Source organism: Kogia breviceps, chromosome 2 (genome assembly GCF_026419965.1).
Source record: "Kogia breviceps isolate mKogBre1 chromosome 2, mKogBre1 haplotype 1, whole genome shotgun sequence".
NCBI classification, from domain to species: domain Eukaryota; kingdom Metazoa; phylum Chordata; class Mammalia; order Artiodactyla; family Physeteridae; genus Kogia; species Kogia breviceps.
The window spans coordinates 156,855,054-156,881,905 of NC_081311.1; the positions used below are offsets into that span (position 1 = coordinate 156,855,054).

General features: G+C 36.7%; 1 protein-coding gene across 2 annotated transcripts in view; it reads right to left on the reverse strand.

Moving 5' to 3' along the window:
- The window catches only part of COL5A2 (collagen type V alpha 2 chain), a 367,799-nt gene that overhangs the window by 40,786 nt on the left and 300,161 nt on the right, over positions 1 to 26,852 (reverse strand). For both annotated transcript variants that reach the window (XM_067026444.1, XM_059055227.2), the window contains 15 exons: positions 24,816 to 24,926; positions 23,386 to 23,463; positions 21,462 to 21,506; positions 20,407 to 20,460; positions 19,936 to 19,989; positions 18,702 to 18,755; positions 15,744 to 15,797; positions 14,484 to 14,537; positions 13,546 to 13,590; positions 13,106 to 13,159; positions 4,782 to 4,826; positions 3,295 to 3,348; positions 971 to 1,069; positions 583 to 627; positions 380 to 478 (listed from right to left, as the gene is read on the reverse strand). In XM_067026444.1, the coding sequence (XP_066882545.1) occupies positions 380 to 478; positions 583 to 627; positions 971 to 1,069; positions 3,295 to 3,348; positions 4,782 to 4,826; positions 13,106 to 13,159; positions 13,546 to 13,590; positions 14,484 to 14,537; positions 15,744 to 15,797; positions 18,702 to 18,755; positions 19,936 to 19,989; positions 20,407 to 20,460; positions 21,462 to 21,506; positions 23,386 to 23,463; positions 24,816 to 24,926 (945 nt within the window). The remainder of the gene's footprint in view (positions 1 to 379; positions 479 to 582; positions 628 to 970; positions 1,070 to 3,294; positions 3,349 to 4,781; positions 4,827 to 13,105; positions 13,160 to 13,545; positions 13,591 to 14,483; positions 14,538 to 15,743; positions 15,798 to 18,701; positions 18,756 to 19,935; positions 19,990 to 20,406; positions 20,461 to 21,461; positions 21,507 to 23,385; positions 23,464 to 24,815; positions 24,927 to 26,852) is intronic.

The window sequence follows — 26,852 nt, forward strand, 5'->3', positions numbered from 1 at the left end:
GCTGTTGAACCCATTTTAGCCAAGTTGTCATTATACACCCCCATGAAAACTCCGTATTTCCCCATACTGGCTTGCAAAGTGTCTCCATATGTTATGCAACTATTTATAAAATTCTATGAGGTGGATCATGAAGTTATGACCTTACTATTTTAAACAAAAGGACACTAAAATTTAACACAGTGCAATAATTTCCCCCTTTGATTAAACCTGTAAATTGTACATTAACATTTGGCTTCCACTTTACAAAAATTCCTACCTTCTTCTGCCTCATTCAAATAAGTCACATTATCTATGTTTCACTGTATCTCATTACATAGTATTTCTCTGGCGATCTTAGTTGTATTATACTAATGGATGATAATTCTTTGATGGACATTACCGGTTGGCCTCGAATTCCTGGCGGTCCAGTGCTACCCTGAGGTCCTGGAGATCCAGGGGGCCCTGCTAAGCCAGCAGGACCAGAGGTACCCGGAGAGCCCTATTGGAATGCAAGAGTAACATGAAGGCAGAAGTCTATGGTCACTGTGCAAAGGACTGTGCCCATTTGAACCTCATGTGGCATAAAAGAAGTTAGTTACTCACTGTTGGGCCTTTGGCACCAGGCGTACCATCAGTTCCCACTGCACCCTAAAAGATACAGGAAAAGTTCAGGAAATATTAAGCCATATCTAGGGTGGTATTCAGATGTCCACCCATCTCGCAAAAGGAGGCAGAAAAATTACCAAAAAGAATGAAAGGAAAAACAAATCAACCACCATTATATTCTAAAAATCACTTTTATGACTAATTAATTCCCTTTTCCATAAAATAGACAAAATTTGCAGAGTTGAGAAGGGACATTTTTTTTTCATGAGTTCTAAACACTCATTCAGAATTGAAAGAGAACATATTAAAATATGTTGCCTTTGTTCAAAAGTTATAAAACATGTCCAGCTTTCAGTGATAATTTTTAAATATACTAGGAACTTACAGGAAGACCTTGAGAGCCAACAGGACCTGGTAGCCCAGTTTCACCTCTTTGCCCCTGAGGACCTTCAGGGCCTCGTGCCCCAGTGGGACCTGCTTCTCCCTAAAGGGGTATGAGGAAAACGTTAATTTAAGAAAATATCAGTGTGGTGTGTTTCAAAGCTGACTGCTTATTTGGAGTTTTACATTTTACACCCAATCATTTAAAAGAGTCAAGAGCACAAAGCAGTTTCCAGGGGTGTGTGCCTAACTTAGCTTAAGGGATGGACTCACTTCCCGCCACTCTGGATGTGACGATGCCCACAGCATGCAGAGCAGAGCAACCTGGTGAGGGTCACCTGATAGCCACCCTTGTTTCAACCCAAGATAGGGATCCAGATAGTAAAAATAAAAATACAGGATGCCTGGTTACGTTTTAATTCAGGTAAATAACAAATGATTTCAAAATAAGTTTGTCCCATGCAATATCTGGAACACATTTATCCTAGAAGTTTATTCTTTATTTATCTGAAATTCAAACTTAGCTGAGTTTCTGCATTTTATCGAACATATTAGGTACCTAATGTAAATCAAATCCTAGAGGGAATCCCTGTTATCCTTCACTGAAATACAAAGAACTAGATGTGAAAGTTTATTCTTCATCTAGACAGCCAGAGACCCTGGAAGAATATTATAGGTATAGCAGAATTTTGGCCAAAAACAAACACCAGGGGTGGTGGTGGTCTTTATGTTGGGGGTGGTGGTTGGACAGGGAAACAATTTCTGAAACAGTTTTGTGAGGTGTTTGACTTTATTAAGGAGTTTTCAGTAGCCAACAGCCCGTTCTAGAAAAACCCAGGAGGAGAGGGAAGTATCCAGAGTCAACTACTGTATAAACTATGATGGCTAGTGAAGTCTTAACCAGAGGCCACAGTAGGAGCAGAAACCACTTCCTGCTAAGTGAGAGTCCTGGGCATTGTGAGTATCCTTCCTTGAATTCTCTAGCCAGAGCTCGGGGTAAGGGTGGAGAGTCTCACAGAGAGAGAGAGAGGGAAGGGATTTTGCCTATTTTGATTGAGGTACACAGGGAGGTTGGGCCCTCCAAGGTCAGAGTCAGTGGCAGCAGACTTAGGACTCCAGGGAGCAGATCAGATACAGAGGGGAACTGAAGAAGGTCCCACTCGGCTGAGTTCACAGTGAGTTCTCAGTTAACGGAGGGACTGGTTAGTGAACCAACGGAGGGCACCATTTTAAAATAAAGCAGCCACATCCCTGTGGCACAGAATTTAAAGTCAGCGTTAGAGAGAGCCGAAGAATAATTGGACTTGATGACTCTCACATTTCAAAGAATACTTGAAATGTCAACTAGAGATTTGTTTGTTTGTTTGTTTGTTTGTTTCGAAGTTCAAATCCAATCTGAGTGGCTCCACTAACAAGAAGCGTGGGCCTGTACTGAGGGCATCCTCTGCCTCAGGCACTATGCTAAGGGTTTGCATATCTTCTCATTTAATCTTCAATAAAATTCCTTGAGAAAACAAGATTTAGAGAGGTGAGGTGACTGGCCACGGTTATTTTTGTACAGCAGAATCCTGTGAGCAAATCCCTTCTTCAAGATGAAGAAAATTATTGCCAAAGTAAAACCGGGTGTGAGAAAAATCAAACGTATTGTGTTGTTCAAAGTTTGAAGGTAGTGTTCTGAGTTTATTCACTAATTTAGCTAATATAATCTTAATAACCTCCCACTGTAATCCATGGATTTATCATCCAAAGTGTTTAGAGAAAGAACAAATTGTGACTCACTACAAATGTAAATCATCCCAGCAGAATACTTCAGTCCATTCCCACATGGACAGCCAAATAGCCTCCCCAAGCGTTCCACTAATGATTGTGTAAGTTGTGGGGGTGGAGGTGGGGAGAAGGGGGGCAGAAGTGGAGGCCAATATTGTGTGGCCTTCTGACAACCTCTGATTTATTTTACTCTCTTATTGTTTAGAACGTTCTGCTATTTATTACTGCCAGGCACTGTATCCAAGATTCAGATTAAACCCTTACTCCTCACAGCCGTTACAATTGTCTGGTGTTAGAGTCCTATTGCAACAGATTCTTTGATACTACAAGTGTATGATTATAAGTAATTCTCTTTTAATTACTTATTATATAATAATATCATTTTTTTCATTTTCTTTTTTTCCCCCCCTACCATAATGGACATTGAGAATACGCTAGGCTCTCTTCCTTAGTTAAGAGAGACTTCCACACTCGTCAATGAAAGAAATGACATCCTTTACTTTGGGATTCAGGTACTTAAGTAATTCATGTCATCAAGAGCTAAATATAGTAACATCTTACCTTCAACCCAGGATTTCCTGGAAAACCAGCAGAACCAGGTATCCCAAGAGGACCCTATTAAAAGAAACCAGAAAAGTGATTAGATATGTATTTTAATTAACATGAAATCTTTTATTCTTTTATTCTGTACTTTGACATATAAGAATAATCCACTTAGTACTTTAAAATTTAATAATATAATTTAATAATATAAGTACTTTAAAAGATAATAATATAACTTTATCATAAGAACCTTACAACACTGATGTGAAATTGTGCTAAAAGACATGTCCAGTGGTATTAAACATAACAGAATTTCCTAGTTGTAGCATACGAGAGTCAGTCACAAACACAAATTGAAACAATTGCTTCTAGAGAAATTACTTTCTATGTGTTAACCAAGTAATAAGGATAGTTTTTAGAAAGTTACACATTGTACCAAAATCTAGGACTTCACTTTATAAAAATGATGATTAAGAGTCATCTGGATATTTTGGAGTGATTTTTTTCAGTCTAATGAAAAGTGAATATGTGTCACTATACTACATTTGGGAAGGCATGAATAGAGTCTAAACCACTGATTTAAAGCTGGATTTAAAGGAAATGAGTGTAAGAGGAATTTCATTCTAGGTTATCCTGATTCTTCTTTGAGGACTGTATTTTATTTTATTTTTATTTATTTTTGGCTGTGCTGGGTCTTCTTTTCTGTGCATGGGCTTTCTCTCTAGTTGTGGCGATTGGGGGCCACTCTTTATCATGGTGCGTGGGCCTCTCACTGTCGCGGCCTCTCTTGTTGTGGAGCACAGGCTCCAGACGCGTAGGCTCAGTAGTTGTGGCTCACAGGCCTAGCTGCTCCGTGGCATGTGGGATCTTCCCAGACCAGGGCTCGAACCCGTGTCCCCTGCATTGGCAGGCAGACTCTCAACCACTTCGCCACCAGGGAAGCCCGAGGACTGTATTTTAAATCCATCAGTTTTGCATTAATAAAAGCCCTTTTAAATTACACTTATTTTCCTCCCATAGTTTGTTTCCTTTTTATGAGTAACAAGGGAGAAAAGATCTTAAGGGCAAGTAATTTCAAATCCGATTTACCCTCCTAGTACTGAATATTTCCCTGAGCTCATCGTGTTTTTCACCTATCCATTGTACGGACCATGCTGTATTCTTGTTCTTTTTATATACTCATCTTTCAAGACTAAGCTTAAAAGTTGTTCCTCTTTAAGTCTTTCTTGACATCTTTGTCTCACTGCTTGTGTCGATACAGGTAAGTTCCCATACTTCAGGTTGCTTTCCCTATTACAGCAGTTAGCAACAGCATTATGCTACAATATCAGTTGATATATCTCTCTTCTTTGATAGGGCAGGTTTCAAAGACAAGTACTATGTGTTTATTGTCTTTCTGTCCCAAGCACCTGGGACACAGTAGGTGCTTTGTAAATGGTAATGAATGTACAAACGGAAGAATGAATGAATAAGTGAATGAATGAATATGAAAGTAATACACTCACCATTGGCCCAGGTTTTCCAGGCATACCATGTGCACCTCGTTGTCCCTAATTAGGAGAAAAGGCAAGATAATGGTGCATTTTCTACAGTATTTGTTGACAATTCATTTACGTTATAAAAATTTCTATGTTAAAAATTGGAGAATGAATATTAAGGTTAACTGACAACTTTAACTAGGTTAATAGCAATAAAAATACACATTTATACAACATGCGTAAAGTAGCAATAAGCACATCTATCCTTACAGCAATAAGAAAGAAAAATCAAGACTGGAAATACAAACTGATTAAAATGATTCTTTTTACTTGCACGTGTCACCTTCTATCAAATGAGCTCAAAGACAATGAAACTTTGAACACCGGGCTCTTCTTAATAGCCAGAGTAACCCAGAGGAAGGAATGCGCTCCATGTAAAACAGAATCCTAAAGCACATGTGCACACACATGTACACACACACACAAAGGAAATTAAGTAGTAGTGAATGCTGCAGGAGTCACCCAGATCCCCCTTCAGCACAGAAATAATCATTCTACCACTGCTGGAAGTGTTGTAAGCTGTGATAGCTCACAGTTGAGACCCTCCTCACAAATTGCTGAAAGGAGTTAGCTATCCCAAGGTTATGCCCTTCCATGGTCAATGCAGTGGTACAAAGGATTAGCCCCCATTCAAAACAGTCTGAAGAGCCATCCCAGCTCCACTGTTCCCATGGAATGGAAGATTCATGAAGACTGAGGTCTCTGTTGCAAATGTAACACAGTTTAATTTCTCCCTGTGGCAAATCCTGCTTATTTTATTAATTTCTTCATAGGTGTAGTTTATTTTTTTTAAATAAATTTATTTATTTATTTATTTTTGGCTGCATTGGGCCTTCATTGCTGTGAGTGCGGGTTATTCTTCGCTGCGGCGCACGGGCTTCTCATGGTGGTGGCTTCTCTTGTTGCGGAGCATGGGCTCTAGGTGTACAGGCTTCAGTAGTTGTGAGACATGGGCTCGGTAGTTGTGGCTCGTGGGCTCTAGAGAGCAGGCTCAGTAGCTGTGGTGCACAGGCTTAGATGTTCCACGGCATGTGGGATCTTCCCAGATGATGGCTCAAACCCATGTCCCCTGCATTGGCAGGTGAATTCTTTTTTTTTTTTTTAATTTAATTTTATTTATATTTTTATACAGCAGGTTCTCATTAGTCATCAATTTTATAAACATCAGTGTATACATGTCAATTCCAATCATCAAATTCATCCCACCCCCACCCCCACCCCCACTTTCCCCCCTTGGTGTCCATACATTTGTTCTCTACATCTGTGTCTCAATTTCTGCCCTGCAAACTGGTTCATCTGTACCATTTTTCTATGTTCCACATATATGTGTTAATATATGATATTTGTTTTTCTCTTTCTGAATGACTTCACTCTGTATGACCATCTCTAGATCCATCCACGTCTCAACAAATGACCCAACTTCATTCCTTTTTATGGCTGAGTAATATTCCATTGTATATATGTACCACAACTTCTTTATCCATTCATCTGTCGACGGGCATTTAGGTTGCTTCCATGACCTGGCTCTTGTAAATAGTGCTGCAATGAACATTGGGGTGCATGTGTCTTTTTGAATTTTGGTTTTCTCTGGGTATATGTCCAGTAGTGGGATTGCTGGATCATATGGTAATTCTATTTTTGGTTTTTTAAGGAACCAACATACTGTTCTCCATAGTGGCTGTTTCAATTTACATTCTCACCAACAGTGCAAGAGGGTTCCCCTTTCTCCACACCTTCTTCAGCATTTGTTGTTTGTAGATTTTCTGATGATGGCCATTCTAACTGGTATGAGGTGATACCTCATTGTAGTTTTGATTTGCATTTCTCTAATAATTAGTGATGTTGAGCAGCTTTTCATGTGCTTCTTGGCCATCTGTATGTCTTCTTTGGAGAAATGTCTATTTAGGTCTTCTGCCCATGTTTGGATTGGGTGTTTTTTTTTAAATATTGAGCTGCATGAGCTGTTTATATATTTTGGAGATTAATCCTTTGTCTGTTGATTTGTTTGCAAATATTTTCTCCCATTCTGAGGGTTGTCTTTTCATCTTGTTTATGGTTTCCTTTGCTGTGCAAAACCTTTTAAGTTTCATTAGGTCCCATTTGTTTATTTTTGTTTTTATTTCCATTCCTCTAGGAGGTGGGTCAAAAAAGATCTTGCTGTGATTTATGTCAAAGAGTGTTCTTCCTATGTTTTCCTCTAAGAGTTTTATAGTATCCGGCCTTACATTTAGGTCTCTAATCCATTTTGAGTTTATTTCTGTGTATGGTGTTAGGGAGTGCTCTAATTTCATTCTTTTGCATGTAGCTGTGCAGTTTTCCCAGCACCACTTATTGAAGAGACTGTCTTTTCTCCATTGTATATCCTTGCCTCCTTTGTCATAGATTAGCTGACCATAGGTGTGTGGGTTTATCTCTGGGCTTTCTATCTTGTTCCATTAATCTATATTTCTGTTTTTGTGCCAGTACCATACTGTCTTGATTACCATAGCTTTGTAGTATAGTCTGAAGTCAGGGAGTCTGATTCCTCCAGCTCCGTTTTTTTTTTCCCTCAAGACTGCTTTGGTTCTTCAGGGTCTTTTGTGTCTCCATACAAATTTTAAGATTTTTTGTTCTAGTTCTGTAAAAAAATGCCATTGGTAATTTGATAGGGATTGCATTGAATCTGTAGATTGCTTTGGATAGTATAGTCATTTTCACAATATTGATTCATCCAATCCAAGAACATGGAATATCTCTCCATCTGTTGGTATCATCTTTAATTTCTTTCATCAGTGTCTTATAGTTTTCTGCATACAGGTCTTTTGTCTCCCTAGGTAGGTTTTTTCCTAGGCGTTTTATTCTTTTTGTTGCAGTGGTAAATGGGAGTGTTTCCTTAATTTCTCTTTCAGATTTTTCACCATTAGTATATAGGAATGCAAGAGATTTCTATGCATTAATGTTGTATCCTGCTACTTTACCAAATTCATTGATTAGCTCTAGTAGTTTTCTGGTGGCATCTTTAGGATTCTCTATGTATAGTATCATGTCATCTGCAAACAGTGACAGTTTTACTTCTTCTTTTCCAATATGTATTCCTTTTGTTTCTTTTTCTTCTCTGATTGCCATGTCTAGGATTTCCAAAACTATGTTGAATAATAGTTGTGAGAGTGGACATCCTTGTCTTGTTCCTGATCTTAGAGGAAATGCTTTCAGTTTTTCACCATTGAGAATGATGTTTGCTGTCAGTTTGTCGTATATGGCCTTTATTATGTTGAGGTAGGTTCCCACTATGCCTACTTTCTGGAGAGTTTTTATCATAAATCGGTTTTGAATTTTGTCAAAAGCTTTTTCTGCATCTATTGAGATGATCATATGGTTTTTCTTCTTCAATTTGTTAATATGGTGTATCACATTGATTGATTTGCATATATTGAAGAATCCTTGCATCCCTGGGATAAATCCTACTTGATCATGGTGTATGATCCTTTTAATGTGTTGTAGGATTCTGTTTGCTAGTATTTTGTTGAGGACTTTTGCATCTATATTCTTTAGTGATATTGGTCTGTAATGTTCTTTTTATGTAGTATCTTTGTCTGGTTTTGGTATCGGGGTGATGGTGGCCTCATAGAATGGGTTTGGGAGTGTTCCTTCCTCTGCAATATTTTTGGAAGAGGTTGAGAAGGATCGGTGTTAGCTCTTCTCTAAATATTTGATAGAATTCATCTGTGAAGCCATCTGGTCTTGGACTTTTGTTTCTTGGAAGATTTTTAATCACAATTTCAATTTCATTACTTGTTATTGGTCTGTTCACATTTCCTATTTCTTCCTGGTTCAGTCTTGGAAGGTTATACCTTTCTAAGAATTTGTTCATTTCTCCCACATTGTCCATTTTATTGGCATAGAGTTGCTTGTAGTAGTCTCTTATGATGCTTTGTATTTCTGTAGCATCTGTTGTAACTTCTCCTTTTTCATTTTTAATTTTGTTTTGAGTCCTCTCCCTCTTTTTCTTAATGAGTCTCTCTAATGGTTTATCAATTTTGTTTATCTTCTCAGAGAAACAGCTTTTAGTTTTACTGATCTTTGCTATTGTTTTCTTTGTTTCTATTTCATTTATTTCTGCTCTGATCTTTATGATTTCTTTCCTTCTGCTAACTTTGGGTTTTGTTTTTTCTTCTTTCTCTAGTTCCTTTAGGTGTAAGGTTAGATTGTTTAGTTGAGATTTTTCTTGTTTCTTGAGTTAGGCTTGTATAGCTATAAACTTGCCTCTTAGAATGGTTTTTGCTGCATCCGATAGGTTTTGGTTTGTCGTGTTTTCATTGTCATTTGTCTCTAGGTATTTTTTGATTTCCTCTTTGATTTCTTCAGTGATCTCTTTGTTATTTAGTAACGTATTGTTTAGCCTCCATGTGTTTGTGTTTTTCACGTTTTTATCTCTGTAATTCATTTGTAACCTCATAGCTTTGTGGTCAGAAAAGATGCTTGATATGATTTCAATTTTCTAAAATTTACTGAGGCTTGATTTGTGAAATAAGATGCGATCTATCCTGGAGAATGTTCCATGTGCACTTGAGAAGAAAGTGTAATCTGCTGTTTTTGGATGGAATGTCCTATAAATATCAATTAAATCTATCTTATCTATTGTGTCATTTAAAGGTTTTGTTTCCTTATTTATTTTCATTTTGCATGATCTGTCCATTGGTGTAAGTGAGTTGTTAACGTCCCCTACTATTATTGTGTTACTGTTAATTTCCTCTTTTATTGTTGTTAGCAGCTGCCTTATGTATTGAGGTGCTCCTATGTTGGGTGCATATATATTTATAATTGTTATATCTTCTTCTTGGATTGATCCCTTGATCATTATGTAGTGTCCTTCCTTGTCTCTTGTAACATTCTTTATTTTAAAGCCTATTTTATCTGATATGAGTATTGCTACTCCAACTTTCTTGATTTCCATTTGCATGGAATGTCTTTTTCCATCCCCTCACTTTCAGTCTGTATGTGTCCCTAGGTCTGAAGTGGGTCTCTTGTAGACAGCATATATATATGGGTCTTGTTTTTTGTATCCATTCAGCAAGCCTGTGTCTTTTGGTTGGAGCATTTAATCCATTCACGTTTAAGGTAATTGTCGATATGTATGTTCCTATGACCGTTTTCTTAATTGTTTTGGGTTTGTTTTTGTAGGTCCTTTTCTTCTCTTGTGTTTCCCACTTAGAGAAGTTCCTTTAGCATTTGTTGTAGAGCCGGTTTGGTTGTGCTGAATTCTCTTAGCTTTTGCTTGTCTGTAAAGCTTTTGATTTCTCCATTGAATCTGAATGAGATCCTTGCCAGGTAGAGTAATCTTGGTTGTAGGTTCTTCCCTTTCATCACTTTAAGTATATAATGCTACTCCCTTCTGGCTTGTAGAGTTTCTGCTGAGAAATCAGCTGTTAACCTTATGGAGTTCCCTTGTATGTTAATTGTCATTTTTCCCTTGCTGCTTTCAATGATTTTTCTTTGTCTTTAATTTTTGCCAGTTTGATTATTATGTGTCTAGGCATGTTTCTCCTTGGGTTTGTCCTCTGTGGGACTCTCTGCACTTCCTGGACTTGGGTGGCTATTTCCTTTCCCACGTTAGGGAAGTTTTCAACTCTAATCTCTTCAAATATTTTCTCAGGTCCTTTCTCTCTCTCTTCTCCTTCTGGGACCGCTAAAATGCAAATGTTGTTGCATTCAATGTTGTCCCAGAGGTCTCTTAGGCTGTCTTTATTTCTTTTCATTGTTTTTTCTTTATTCTGTTCCGCAGCAGTGAATTCCACCATTCTGTCTTCCAGGTCACTTATCCATTCTTCTGCCTCAGTTATTCTGCTATTGATTCCTTCTAGTGTAGTTTTCATTTCAGTTATTGTATTGTTCATCTCTGTTTGTTTGTTGTTTAATTCTTCTAGGTCTTTGTTAAACATTTCTTGCATCTTCTCGATCTTTGCCTCCATTCTTTTTCCAAAGTCCTGGATCATCTTCACTATCATTATTCTGATTTCTTTTTCTGGAAGCTTGCCTATCTCCACTTCATTTAGTTGTTTTTCTGGGGTTTTATCTTGTTCCTTCATCTGGTACATAGCCCTCTGCCTTTTCATCTTGTCTGTCTTTCTGTGAATGTGGTTTTTGCTCCACAGGCTGCAGGATTATAGATCTTCTTGTGCTTTTGCTGTCTGCCCTCTTGGCAGACAGATTCTTAACCACTGCACCACCAGGGAAGTCCCATAGGGTGTAGTTACTGAGAGCACTCAGAAAACAAATTTCCTGCACACAAGTGTGCTTCAATGCCATTTCCTTGGATAATTGACCCGTATATCATTGGTGCCAGAGGTAGTCAAGAAAGCCAATGCTAAAATGGAGTTTTTAAGCTGGATTACTCCCTGGCCAGCTGGTGATAGATGGGAGTATGGATTTCTCTTGGCATGCTGTAGTGATGCAGTAGTAAATATTGTCTCCAGTAGCGAACTCACATAGGGTACAAGTGTAAGGGAATGGGCTATGGGTGCAATAGCTCAGGCATTTGAGAAGGTTTAGGGGATGTAACAATTACAAAGTTAATGGAACTGCATGGGTCTTGTCAAGTGAATCCATTGGAGAAAGATATTGAAAGGCTGATGCTAATTAATCATCAATATATATCTCCTTAGTGGCATTTAAAAATATTGTCATCTTCTAAAACCAGAGGGAATAAAAAGTTGAAGATTAGGCCCAGGACTTTATGATAAAGGTTTAAGTGCTCTTGAGAAGGTTGAATTCTAAAATGTGGAAAGTCTGCTATGCCATGGTCAGGCCCTTGATTGGAGGGAATGGAACCTTGAAATTTGGCATTGGGATATCTTAAGAAGTTTGAAATCTCAAATACCCTGAAGCCTCTGGGCCTACAGAAGTGGTCCTTCCCACCATTAACAGCTTATAATTCTCTCTTGCTTAAAGATGAAACAAAGGCCTCTAATTTACCAGACAACATATGCCACCACCACCACCACCACCTGCTCCTCCCCCGGCCACCAGACCAACAGCTAGCATCAAGTCACAAAATAACTGCATTGAGGAAATGCTGTTTCTGATAAAAGAGTGAAGAGACTATACATCAAAAAATCTATAAGTCCTATACATCATGTAGAGGCAGAATCCAAGAAAGAATGTATGGGACTAGGTCCTGAAGGCACTGGATCAAGAGGGACAGGATATAAAGCTGGAGAATTTTAATGATTTGGAAGCACTCTCCCATAATACATATTTAACACCCTGATAAAGACCCTGGGAAATGTTGTTAACAGGGACAATAGTTCTTAGAAACTTGGAAAGAGCAATGGCACACACTAAGTGAAGTAGAAATGCTGGAACTGCCTTGGCAGATAGTAGAATAAAGCACAGAGAAGTGAACACAGTAGATTGGATATAATATGTACGGCTGGATAAGGCAATAGCTGACTATATTCTACAATATTCTCTACATTTCCAGAGGATACTCTGCCTGTAAGTGATAAAAAATGACCTACTGAGAGGGTCTCACTTCTCCTGAATCAAGGCCCTGACTTTGGTACCATTGAGAAGCGCTAAGGTGTCTTCTATGGGATAATAGTAGGGGATGCTATAAACCTGGGAATTTTAATTATAATGGGGATGATAGGATATCAAAATAACAGAGGCCAGGTGGCAGTCCTTAATTGTCAAAAGAAAAGTGGATGAAATATAATGAACTGCAAGTTTGAAATATTAGCAAGTATAGCCCGACTTTCAGAGAGTTGTGATGAGAATGAACAAAATAATGCCCCCTTCCAGGTTCAAGGTAGATGGACAGACAGCAAGAGAATTTCTCAATCTGTACAATTAAAATCAATCAAGGGAAGATGACCAGGAGACTCTAATCTTTAAAAGGGTTTATTCATAGTACTTACCTTTTAGGATTGTGATGAACAAGAGATAAAGATATTTAGAAGAATGCTTGGCAGATAATAAGTGCTTGATAAATATTACCTGTTATTATAATGTGATTACTATTCCAAAGTCTATGATTCTCCATGCTGCTAAATGTTTTTATTATTTCTTAAATTCTGTATTAAAATAAGTAGGCAACAAATGTACTTTGGTTATGTAAGATTAACATCTTACAGAAGGTAGGTATAGGGTACAAGGGTACATGGGAACTCTTCTATTTTTGCAACTTTTCTGTAAACCTAAATTTGTTTCAAAATAAAAATATAAAAATTACAAAGTAGGCAACCAGTATGTCATTCTCATTTAAAACACATATTCAGTAAAGCATTTGAGAGAGTTGAAATACACATACTTACAGGAGCACCCTGTGGCCCAAGTCTCCCTCTCTCTCCTGGCATTCCTCTTGGGCCCTGCAGATGAGAGAGAAACACCTCTTGAAACATCTTACTTGAATTTCTATGGTAGTTTGATTTCACTACTCAAATCAATCAAGACTCATTATAATTGGCCTAAATAGATTTCACTTAACCTAGCTTTAATGGCCGAAATCTACAATAATCCTGATTTGATCACTGGGTACCAAAAAAGAATAAGGGCATTCAACAAATAAGAAAAACAATGTAATGCAGGAAGCCTTTTCTATTTGAAGGGGCAATTCTTATAGTGTGCTTGCCTTTCAGCTGATAATAAAGGATTATTTCACCAGCTAACATATGTTCTCTAGGTCTTTTTTTTTTTTCATTTAAACATTGTCTTAGTATAATCTAAAAAAGCAAAGAATTAAATTGATACGTACCATTGGACCCATGGCACCCATTGGACCAGTAGGGCCAGCTTCACCCTAAAGCAAAAATGAGATCATATTACAATATGAGAAACCTTCAATTGATATTCATATCATTCTGTTCCATGTGTGTGTTATTTTAAAGGTTTATTTTTCAAAGTGAGCATTTGAAAGGTATACTTTCAGAAGGACCTCAAAATTCTGCTGTAACACCTTTTCTCAAAATACAACGGAAATTTAGTTTCTACAGAAATAAGTCTAAAATAAAATTGGGGATTTAAGCAAGATTGATAGAACTATCACACCTAGCCACATTAATTAGAATTTAAAAACTATTTGTCTATGTCTGATAATACTTTAGGTCAAGTAAAATTTAGAAAGCTAAAATTGACTGTAATATTCCTTTAAGATCTCTTATAGGAAGCTTAGAAATGACAAATTTAAAGCCAAATGCTTTTCCACATATGTATTTCATCATACTTTCTACTAAAAAGTCATCTGCACTTCCTGAATGTTCTCTTTCCCTCTAGAAGCATAAATAAATTTGGGAAAGAAATGATGGCCAAAAGGCCCTAGAACTAAAAGGGTACTAAATAATGGGACTAATGAACCATCTAAAACTCTCAGATATTTTTAAAGAAGTAAAAAGAGTAAATGTGTTTTAGAGGGTGGATTCATAGTGCATCTTTATATAAAGATAACAGCCATCCTACACTGGTAGAAACCCAGTGCCATGGTGGCTGTTCTTGGTGGCAAAATTAAGTCATGTTGTGTACCCTGATAAATCTATTGCCACTCATCCATGAAAGATTATATTTATCTATTTAACTATTCATTTTTTATGCTCCTCTTTCCTCCAGAACTATTTAAGGTGGTCCTGAAAAAAATTTTAGACTTGAAGCAGAACAGAAATGCTATAGTGAGGTTGTATTGAGATATTATACAATTACCTTGGAACCGATTGCTCCAACTTCACCTTTAGGGCCTTCAAGACCTTTGTGTCCCTGAGAAGAAAAATATAAATTTGTATTTTACTGCTTTTTTGAGCCTCAGAAATGTAAAAGAAGAACCAAAAATAAGCTCACAGAAAGTACCTTATGAAAATGGATCTCAGATTTACAGTTGTTACTCAAAATGTTTCCAAATTCTCAACCTTTTTTGAAAGTCTATTCAAAGAAAATTAAAGTAGGGTTTCCCTCTTTATTTTATTTTGCGGTATGCGGGCCTCTCACTGTTGTGGCCTCTTCCGTTGCGGAGCACAGGCTCCGGACGCGCAGGCTCAGCGGCCATGGCTCACGGGGCCCAGCCGCTCCACGGCACGTGGCATCTTCCCGGACCGAGGCACGAACCCGTGTCCCCTGCATCGGCAGGCGGACTCTCAACCACTGCACCACCAGGGAAGCCCGGGTTTCCCTCTTTAAATAACGTTTTTAATGTGCAGTGTTCTCACCTTTCAAATTTTTGTGACTTCATAGAAATTTATTTTATAGCAACAAATAAAAAACCTATGGTGGCCTTAGAGAAAACAAATAATTATAGAATTTATATAGTTATAAAATATGGTTTATATCCAGGAGTGATGTTCAAAATATTTAATAACTAGTATAGAAGCAAGCATTCTAATCATAAGCTCAACCACTCAAAACAGAGGCCAGTCAATGTACACTGAGTGAATATCAACCATGCTTTCAGATAGATAGATAGATATGTAATTTCTATATATGTATGTAACATAATAGTTACATATTAATTATCCTGAGTTATAAAGAGAGAAGCATTCTATAGACTTCCATGTCTGAGCTGGGCTGAGTTGGCTAGGCACCCCATGTGTTCTAGTGCACTTTTTAGTATTGTGTCATTTATTCCACTATATAGTAATTGCCTATTTTCTTAACTGAATCTCATTAGCCGGAAGCTGAGAGTCAGCTTTGGGCATTCATTTATCAGTGTTTTTTCTTTTATAGCACAGTATTCATAGTATTTGCAGTATTACATAGTAAGAACTCAAAATACATTTATTTATAAAATCAAATGAAACTCAAAGGAAATGTAAAAAAAAAGCATTGTGATTTTGGTAACTGCAGATGACTACAACCACAGCCAGTTAAGGGCAATTGACAAATGGAATTGTAAAGATTTTAAGGTGATGTTCCCCAGACCCTACTCTATAAGCCACAAGATCTAAAAGGATTACAGAGGATTGAACTTACTCGGTGACCCTTCAGGCCTGGAAGACCAGGAGCCCCAGGAAATCCTCGAGCTCCCTGTTGAGGGTGAAAAAAAAAACTAGATAAGGCATTTCAGAGTCATTAACTGCATAATACACTTTTTGTCCAAAAAGTATCTGGTACATAATTTTTCACTAACAAACCAAGAAAAAAAGGAGAAGTATATTTTTACCTGTCAAAATACATCTAGATGATAAAAAATTAGCAAGGCAAATGGAAACATGTCTTACACAGAGATGTGGATTAATGCCAGGTATTGATTTAATGACATTTAAAATTTTTCAAATTATATCACTGTATTATAATTAATAAAGAATAAACAACAAGAAAATAAATCTGAGTCAAGCTTCTCAGTGTCTGAATCAAGTAGCTCAAGGTACAGGAAAAAAAATCCAAAGAACTTAAGGAAAACTGTGGTTTCCCACCTTTATATCGTGTTTTATTTGTGGTAGAAGAATAAATGTATGTGTAGCAAACCAATATGATTTATTTTTTCTGAACTTCTAAGTACTAGCAGCAGAATATGATTAGAAAGATTATATTAAAATGTGATCAGAAATTTTTTAAAATAAAATGTTCAGGAGAAGCTTGTGGATTTGTGATTGTTTAAAAAACTGAGAAAATGAAATATCCAACAGAAAAGAAAGTCAAGAAATACAAAGAGAATGGGTTGGTTCCTTGACTCAGTTTCTTCATTTCTGTTAATTCTATGCATCCTTCACCTAAGCATATCAAATAAAAAGAACAATAGAAATCAACACTAAATAAAATCCAAATGGCATGACTATTTTGAAATGATGCTTGAAACTTTTTCCTCATACCCTCTTAAAATAGATAAGAAACCAGTGACTTAATTATTCACTTATTCTGTTTGACTACATTAATTAGGTTTTGTACTGAATGCTATTAATACTGCCACCAGTAGACTGAGCACTTTGATAGCACAGACTGATGCTATCAAATATTATCAATTATAATTATTAATCTGCATATCCCTGGCACTTAGCCTTATGCCTTAGTAGAGGGCATTCAAGAATAAGCATTGAATAAACAACTGAATGAAGAAATGGTTTAACATTCATCATCTTTTTCATCTTCTTGACATTCACAGTGCTTTTCCTAAATCTTTCTTAAGGAAATTCTCTTGTACTAGCACAATCTAACAAGCAAAATCCTTCTGTTCAATTAACTTCTGAAGAAAGTTAATTGAATGAATAAATAACTCAATAAATGAAATTTGTATGATAAAAGCAAAGCAATAATTCCTCTGCGACCTCTTCCAGGGAAAGTGTTTCTGTAGTGTTTTCTAGGGGGTTATCATACTAAGGGCACATCAAACCATGCTCTCTGAACAAATAAAGTTCCACTAATTCTTCTGTTTACACAGCCTGACTTAGGAATTCGTTCACTTCAAAAACTCCCTTTAAGTTTTTCCACTGGAATGCTCCCCTTTACTGAGATTCGTCTCTCCTCCTTCCTGAGCAGAAACTCAGTATACATCCATCTAAGCCTATAGGGGAATTACTGAGCTATGTTGTTTCAAATAATTTGTTAACTTTTGAGGTTTTTTGGTCTGCAAGGGAATTCTCATATGATTACATATCTCTAATATAACAAGAAAATAAACCAGATGTACTAGTGCTCATAAAATTTTTCTCATTCTGCTGACCCAAGACTGTCATCACACCCCAATCACACATCGTTGCATTGCACTCACAGAGTGCATCTGTGACATGCTGGCAGGGCACGTTTCCTCCCCGTGGAGGGCTCACGCTGTGAGTAGGTGCAAAAGTGTAGCAGGGCAGGAGGTTCAAGCCTAGATTGGTTCACGTGGACATCTGTGCTAATGACTAAACCACATGTCTTTGTCTGCATGGACTTTTCAGGCTGATGGGGGAGGAAAGGAAAGAGAGAGAGGGGAGCTGGGGAACTGGTTTTGTGTTTGAAACGAAATAATCCTTACAGCCTTGTAAATTCTGTTAAAAGATCAGCATTTATTTGTTTAAAAAAATCCTAGCATTGAACCTCATCAATTTGCAGAAAGCAAAGGGAGAATAATTCAGTATTGTTGGATGTATTGGGTGGTAGAAACATTAGGATATTATCAGAAACATAATAAGTAGGAGGCCAAATCAGTTTAGGGGATTTTGGACAAGGAAAAAGATTAACAGCAGGAATGTTAGAACATTTTTGCTTGCTTATCATTTTCTAATTTTCCCCATTGCCTTGTGTAGTGCGTCCTAGGGGAGGGCCTATCAAAGTAATACGAGTGAAGAAAGAAAGGTGGGGTCAGAGTGTGGCCAAGTGGCCCAGGTCTTGAATTCTGGTGGAGCCAGTTGCTAGGGACTTCTCCCTGTAGTAAGCCAAGCAGGAAGAAAACAGCTGTATTAGGAGAGCTGGTGATCAGTACACCTTGTTATAAGATTTTAGGGGCCAGAACATCAATCAAGAATTTCAGTCAACAATAGGGTTTGGGGAAGCAGCCAAAGAGGAATCTTGTCCACAGTTTATTGTTCTAGGATATAAAAAACAAATCAATAAACTCTTTAAAGAAGTCGTTTTCAACCTATGAAAAATACAAAATTAAAAATACTAAAAATATCTTTAAAAGATAAATGGGATTGATATGTTGTGTAATTTAAGTAAGTCAAGCTGGTGACTTAAATGAAAATTTGATACTCATTTTGGAAAGAATACATGTTAGGTTATGATATAATTTTCCAGCTCTAGGAAGGTCATTCATATGGTGCCAATGCAAAGCAGGCAATTGGAGTTAGCTATCACCCTGGCAAATCGTCCTGTTTCACAATGACAGAAGAGAACATATCTTGGTGACGGTGCCTAATGCATGCACAGGCAATGAATTGCAAGTTAATTTTGAATGTTCTTTATTTTTTGAAGTTTGTCTTTACATTGTTGTATTGATCAGTATAAACTTACCGGAGATCCTGCAAATCCTACTTCACCAGCTTTTCCATTTCTACCAGGCTCACCCTTTATGGAAAAAAAGCAAAGTAGAGGGAAGCAAAGAGGAATTAAAATGTTCTCTCCTGAGACTAAATGACAAATCAATTGCAGATAAAAAGTCTTACTTAGAAAGCTCATGCCCAATGCTCTAAGCAATGTAAGAACACAGCTCTATTTCTGATGGCAATCCATTAGAGCAAGTCAGTTTGTGGAGATTTCACGCATTTATCAGAAGAAGAAATAAATATAAATTATACTGGTCTCACCTAGCTCACCATTTTATGAACATTAAAATTTACACACACACATACACACACACATGCTATGAAATTCTACATCAACATGTAACACTGACTGAATTAAATAAATAGTGCTTCTTATAATGATATGTGCCATTTCTTTCCTGTGATGAAAAAAAGTTTAAGAACTACCAGAGGTATTTTCTTTATGGCCAAACTCATTGTAATCCACTTAAATAAATCTCATGATACACAAAGAGAAAATAGTTTCTTGGTTTAATGTCACACAGACGTTGATGGTTTACCCATAATTTTATCCTCAACTTTGGTAAAACTAACAAAAGAATCCAGAAAAGCAAATCTGTTGTTACACCCTGTTCTTTGATCAAAGATCAAAGAACAGGGTGTTCTTTGATCTTTGATCACATGTTCTTAATGTTAAAATCTGAAGTTCAGTCATAACTTTAATTAAAAATTCAATTAAAGAAATGAAGCATTTCTTCAAATGCTCAAAATTTCTTCAGTGCTCAGAATGAATCATTTTGAGCATTGGAGAGCAATATTGACACTATTTTACTAACACATTTTTAAAAATCCATTTAATGAGGGCCTCACAATGATGTTTTGGGATCAAAGCAATGTATTTTTCCTTAAGATCACTTCAAAAGCTCTACTACCAAAGGTTGTTGCTATTGTGACAATTCTAGTATCTCATGGAGAAATCATAATGGAAAACCTGAAGAATGCAGGCAAGGGTACAGTACCTAATAATATAATACCATCAAAATTAAGAGCACTTTTAAATTTTGTAAAATTCCATTCTGACTTCTCCAGTTTTTAGTGACTTTAATGACAGTTAGAAATGAAGGAAATGAAATGGGAACCAATGAGTAACATTCATGTTAACACTGTAGCTCCTTCTTAGCCTCTTGCAAAATTTCAAAGCAAAATGAAGAAAGGTAGCTTACATCTTCACCAGGTTTTCCAGGAGGGCCCTCTGGTCCACGTGTACCAAGTGGACCCTAATAAAAAAATGAAACAACACAAAAGGAAAAAAAAGAATATTTACCTATATTTACCCATACCCATCAATGATATAATCCAAAATACGGCTGCAACAAATGAAAAATATCATAGAAAATAACTTTATTAATATTCTGAATTTTATGTTGTATCTGTCAGATTATGTGCTCAACAGGAAAAAAGTTCACAAATGCAAGTATCTTAGCACTTTCTGCTGACCACATTCAAAGCCTCTGAATTTAAATACTCTGCCAAAAGAAATGTATAGCTTAAGCACAGTCCATAACAGAGGACTCCTGAATTGGACTGGAATTTCTTGCCACATTAGGAAAGAGCTGGTAATATAAATAATTCATGACATCATTATAATGATGGACCCATATTTAACTGGGTCTACATGCTTACTTGACATTTACCATTGGTCCAGGGTCACCAGGCTCACCAGGAGGTCCTGTAGGGCCAATACCACCCTAAAATTGAAAATAAATTATATATCTATATATAATTTATGTATAATATGTAAGTTATATAAACAAACCAAAGAAAAACATAATACTAAATCCTACACTCTCTGCAGTATAATGCAATTGCTCAAAATGCTGGCTCTACCACTCTCTACCTGTGTGACTTTGAGTGAGTTACTTAATCTCTCTATACCTCATTTCCTAATCTGTGAAATGAGAATAATATGGTACCTACTTCATTAGGCTGCTATAGCTCTTCAGATAACTAATGCATGTTAAGAACCTAGAATAGTGCTGGCACAGAGTGAGTGTTCAATAATGGTAGTTATCTCCCACTTCTCCTTCTTCTTCTTCATCAACTACAGTTGCCATTCACAGTGGCAGTAATATAAAATATCTTGAAGTAAAAGTCCACACACATGATAATGAAAATATGGTATCTTTGACTGAGCTAAGAATTCTTTTTTTTCTCTCTTTTGAAAAATCATTTCTTACTGCCTGTCAAATTGCCAAAAACATTAAAATAGCTCTACATCACTATTTTATTGGCATTTGATAGGCTATAGAAAGAAAGTACAGTATTATATTCTTTTCAAAGATTCGATGGAGTGATCATCTTCACTGTTATTTTTAATAATACCACATGGTGATGTCCTTTGATCTGATTTCAGAGCTCCAGAGTTGGCACGTAACTAATTATGAGAATTTTCACCATGACATGAGATAATGATGTGTTATTTCAGAAGCACAGGCACATAAAAATTCTTTGTATTGGAGATTAGCAACAGAAAGAAACCGGATAATAAAACTTTAACATCATGAAGAATCTATGAAAAACATACTGCATATATTTCTAAGTGAGTGAAAATTAACTGAATACATACCATTCAGTGAGCATTAAAATATGCAATTCAAAGGCCAACCAAAAGCAGTCATGTCACACAGATCTTATTTATAAATTTTTCTTTCTTTGCTACCGTATGTAATTTAAGTATAAGAAGACTTACCTGCTGTCCTTGTAAACCTTGAGGTCCCCTTGGGCCAACAGGACCCTTAGAAACAAAGGAGAAGAAAAGTTGCATAGTGTTCATGACAATTAATTGAAACATTTCAAAAATGCTGAATCAGCTTTAGAATCTGGAAAAGTAAAGCTCTGACAGTGAAAAGGTGATGACGTTGTCCTTTATTTACCTGGAATACAGCTAAATTCAAAAAGATTAAAGCTTAGGCAACATTTGGGACGATTTTACACACATCCTCAGTGTCATACAAAGAAATAAAGAATGTGCCTATACACACCCAATGTCTTTGGAACAAGAACACTTGCATTGCTTAAAGGGTGGTTCTATTAAAGCAGAACATCCAACAAAGAAAAACCTTGGCAAGCATAAAGTCGTTATCAAACTGTCTATTTCATTCTTCAGCTTCACAGCAGCTAACTCTTATAACTTAAAATGAGCAAGTTGAATTAAAGGCTTATGAAACTATCAATATTAATGACTAGATTATTTTAAATGTAAGTTTAAAACAATCTGGGGCACTAAGTTTTCTGGGTTATTTTTTTCTTTCACAACATACACTTAAAGTATAAACACAGGGTTTCCCCATTTCACCATGAAATGATTACACTGAAGCTTAACCAGAGGAAGAAAAGGAAAATGCAATTTTAAAAATTATTAATAAATGTCTATGTAATTTTTTTAAATGTCACACTTTTTAAGGTGAAAGCAATTAAATCAAAATCTAGTTTGTTCTTATGGCAAAAACTTAAATTTTTGTTCTGGATTGATCAGATATTTAGCTAGTAAGAAAATAAAAGCTTCATTAAAAAAAAAACCACATATGTAATTTCAACTTCAAATGGTTAAAAACTCATATATTTCAGAAAAATATCCCAAGTTAATCATTGAATGAGACCATACTGCTACTGACTTAGAATGTATATAAACAAACAATGTTTAAGTGACTTAAAATATATACAAACAATGTTTAAGTTATTTGCTGGCCTTAAGGATGGGTAGAAGGGGTGTTTATGCAGTCTGACTGCATTGTCTGAAATGTCATTAATCTGGGATGCCTTTGAATTATGTTATGAGCAAAAAAGCATGGAGAAGTTGCTTTGAAAAGTGTTAATTCATTCAATGAAATTGCACTGCTCCAAATACCCAGATTAAAATACTTATCCAGAGAAAATGGGAATCTTTCTAGCTGCTGAAGAAATTCAAAAGAGAACGGGGGGCTTCCCTGGTGGCGCAGTGGTTGAGAATCCGCCTGCCGATGCAGGAGACACGGGTTCGTGCCCTGGTCCGGGAAGATCCCACATGCCGCGGAGCGGCTGGGCCCGTGAGCCATGGCCGCTAGGCCTGCGCGTCCGGGGCCTGTGCTCCGCAATGGAGAGGCCACAACAGTGAGAGGCCCGCATACCGCAAAAAAAAAAAAAAAAAAAAAAAAAGAGAGAACGGGGATGGCCCAGTGCATAAATTTTAGAGTTGTTGGCATAAGGCAACCAGAGAGTATTAAGATAAATAAGAAATAATAAAAACTTAAAGCAGTAAAACTTCTCATTTCAAAATTTTTTCAAATAACTTTCTAACAATACCATAAAAGTTTTTTTTTAATTTTTAAAAAGTACAGTTTTTGTTGAGGTGGTGGTGGTTATATGTTTTAAAATTCTTTATTTCCTTCAAATAGTAAGTGAAAAATACAGACAGCCCTTTATTAATGTAGACAAATATCTTGCATAGTTATGAATGGAAAACCATTTGGCTTTTAACTGGTACACAGCAGGGTTTGATAAATAAATTGAATGAATGAATGGACGGATGGATATGTTTTAAGAAGACTCATATCACTTCTTAACTAGCCAACTCAAACCTCTCTGCACAATGGTTTTTCCAAAGTACTTTGATTATCAGTAAAATCTGAACTTACCACAGAGCCAGGCATCAGTCCTACTTGACTCCCAAGTCCAGACTTTTCATCCAACCCAGCCATCTGAGCTGAAAACGGCTGTAAAAGCAATGTGTTGACATTATTTCCACAGTAAAAGACATATATCAACATACTTTTTAAACTGAGAAGTGTATATTCTCTGGGATTCTTAAAGAATGGCTCTTCGGAGAATCATTTTAAACTTTTGATTTAAAGCAAGGAAAAAGGTTCAAGCTGTTTTTCATTGTGTGTGTTTTCGATTGAACAATCTTCCTTGGGGTATTTTATTACTATGTTGCTTCAGAATAACTACTGTAATGGGTCAAATGTCTGATACTTGATAAAAGCATGGATCATTCTGATAAGTATTTAGCCAGTCTAATCGACTTCAGGTTCAAATCTCTTTATCTGATTTCCTCCCATGGTTAGAGCATGCCAAGCATCTGAACAAAACCTAAAAGTGTCTCTAAAACGTTTGTCCTAAAGATTCCAAATTCCATTTCAGGATATTTTACTTAGGTGGTATTCTTCTTTGTTTGTGGCCAACTTTAAACTGTACTTATATAAGTTGATTATAATTTTACAATCCTTTTAATGAGTCCCTGAATGTTCCAAAATTGGCAACAGTTTTACCTACTCTCTTTCATATCTAAAAATCTCTGGTAACCCAATTGACCAAAACTGCCCATACTCACTCCAGGAGTTCTATTAATTTCCAGATTTTAGTGGGAAAAGAATGTGCATATTGTTTTAAAAATAAACTGGCAATTCCTTCTACAATGTGTTGAAAATCAGATGTAAAAACTGTTGTAAAAGAAAAATCATATTTCAGGGCTCCATAAGTTCCCTTGTTGTGCTATGCAATCTACTCATAAATCCCCTGTCTCTGCCGCTAAGAATTCAAAGAGGCAGGTATAGAAAGACACTTTGTTTTATTTTACTTCTGGCAGTAAACTGATATTCAGGAAATAACCAGGTAGTATTTGTAGTGTCAACTCAGTGGCTCTTTCATATACATCATCCTGGATGTGTCATCCTCCCTTGGTGTAGAGGACATGACACAGAGTTTGTCAGCATTCTGAGCCTAGAGAATAAAGGATAAGTACATATTTCTCTTATCAATTCATAGTGGGAACGATATTGGTGGTCCTTCAGAATCAACAGAAAGTACAAAACTCCAATGACCAGAACTGACATTGGGAAACACAAATAATTTAAAGCAGCACTTTTAAAAAGTGCTACTTTGAATTTTCCAACAATTCCCCGTGGATTTCCTAGTTTTATTGTTATTCATAGCAGTATTGTGTTCACTTAAGCTTCTCTTGCAGTCAAGGGTCAACATCTGAACTAACACAATTTAAAATCATCACAATAAATCAAAAACTTAATATTTTATCTAAAGATGATATTGAACAATGCACACATCTCACCCTGCTCATGCCATCGGGTCCTGGGTGAGATGGATGTCCAGGAGGCCCTGGGGCACCCGGCTGACCAGGAACACCTGGTTCTCCATCGATTCCCTGAGGACCACGAGGACCCTGGAAAAATAAGCCAGTAGAAATTAGAACCCATTGCCAAATATATACTTAGTAGAAAGCAAAAAGCAGACTTCTTGATGGAGATAAAGTGTTCATTATTTTTTAAAAAAGAGCAACCCAGCCACCTACAGTAATTTCATCAGCTATTCCAACACTGCGGATTTCAGCCCTGGTCACAGCCTCTACCATCGGGACATGGTACATTCTGGGTAAGAATTTTACTCTTGATGTGTTAAGTCCCCAGTAATGAGCCTTCTTGAAATAATTATAAGAGTGTATTCAGTTCATCAGTATTCTAGTATAAGCTTCCTTATTTGGTTGAGTTTTGCTGTTCAGGGTATCCCATCAACGATTTCTAAATTCACTTGTCTGTCTTAGATTAAATTAACTGTGTATGTTCTTGCTTAACTTTCCCCGACTTAGAAAAAGAATGTGATGGATCCTTGATTGGGGTTTGTGGTTTTTCTCATCTTTCTAATTTTTTAATGCTTCACATAGTTCCTGGCTCATAGTAGACACTCGGTATATGCTCATTACATTTTCACATTTCAATCCTCTTTACTCTAGTACTTGAAGTCTGGCACACTTAATTTTCCCTACTACTCCCAAAGGCAGTCCAGACCAATGAGAAGTAGAGGGAAAGGCACGGGAACTCAGCCAAGTCTAATTCTCAGGGTAGTGAGCAATGAGTTGTAGCGGCTGAATTCCACCCTCCTCCTATAGCCCACATTCTGAAGGCAGGTTGGGGAACAGCCACGTCCTCAGCTCTGGAAATGCTTCGTCCCCTAACCTCATCATTCCCACAAGCCTTGTTCACTATTTCATGGCTTTTTAACCCTAGACATTCTTAACAGGACCAAAGAAAGGAAAGGAAGGATGAAAAAACTCAATATACTTTTACTAATTAGAAGCAGGGATCAAGAAAAATATGGTGAGTTAGAGTTTAATAATAAAAGAATCTGCTCATGCCTAAGCATGAGGATATCTTCCAGCCCACAATAAGCAGATATGAGCTGGTACAGCAGAGCGAATAAACACAGGACAAGCAGAGGGGAAATAGGAGGCAGTTTGCATATGATGGTTTGGGGGAGGGGGCATAATAGCTATTCAGAAATTTAATTAATATATTTTAATATATTCAAACACTCATGTTTGACATGCTTACTTCCTGGAGTAGTGGAATAATTAAGCAAATTTATGGGTTCAAGTAGAAGTAGATAGCTTAGCCTGAGAAAACTCACCTTTTGAAAACTAATTTCTCCGAAAGTTATTCTCATCCTTTAAAAATCAAACCTCTTCTGACCCCTAAACCACTATCCATTCACTGCACTCTTTTTTCATTTTACATAATGGAGGCTAATTTTTCATTGCTATCTAGGACTTCTGGATCATATGAATGTGACACCATGAGCTGGAAGTGTATATTGTCAGTGGTGGCATAGAAAACATAGTAATCTGACCTACTCAGACTACTACATGTGGGAAACTCTTAATGTATTTTTTAAATGTGAAATTGTTCATTGATAACCAGGTTTGGTTAATACGAAAAATGAGCTAAAACATTCTCTCTGCTCCCAAAGAGATTTCCAAAGCAAAACCAAAAACTACATTTAGTTCCAGTGCAAGTAGAGAGAGGTTTGGGCAGAATTAATCCTCAAAAACTTGTGTCCTTTCCCCGGCCCTCTGTGATTAAAAATCATGTTTCAAAGTCTGCTCTGAAGACAGTTCACTTTTTCATTGACTTCATGATGCATTCTGTGCCTCCATGGTATCTCCTCTGAATAGCCTACAGGATTTACTTTTATACAAATTGAGATTAAAATTAATAAAAACCTGTGAAAATTATCCAAAATTAAGTGAACATAATAAGCAAGTTTATAAGTGAAAATAAGAAAAAATATTATAATACATGGTATTTTGCTGGTA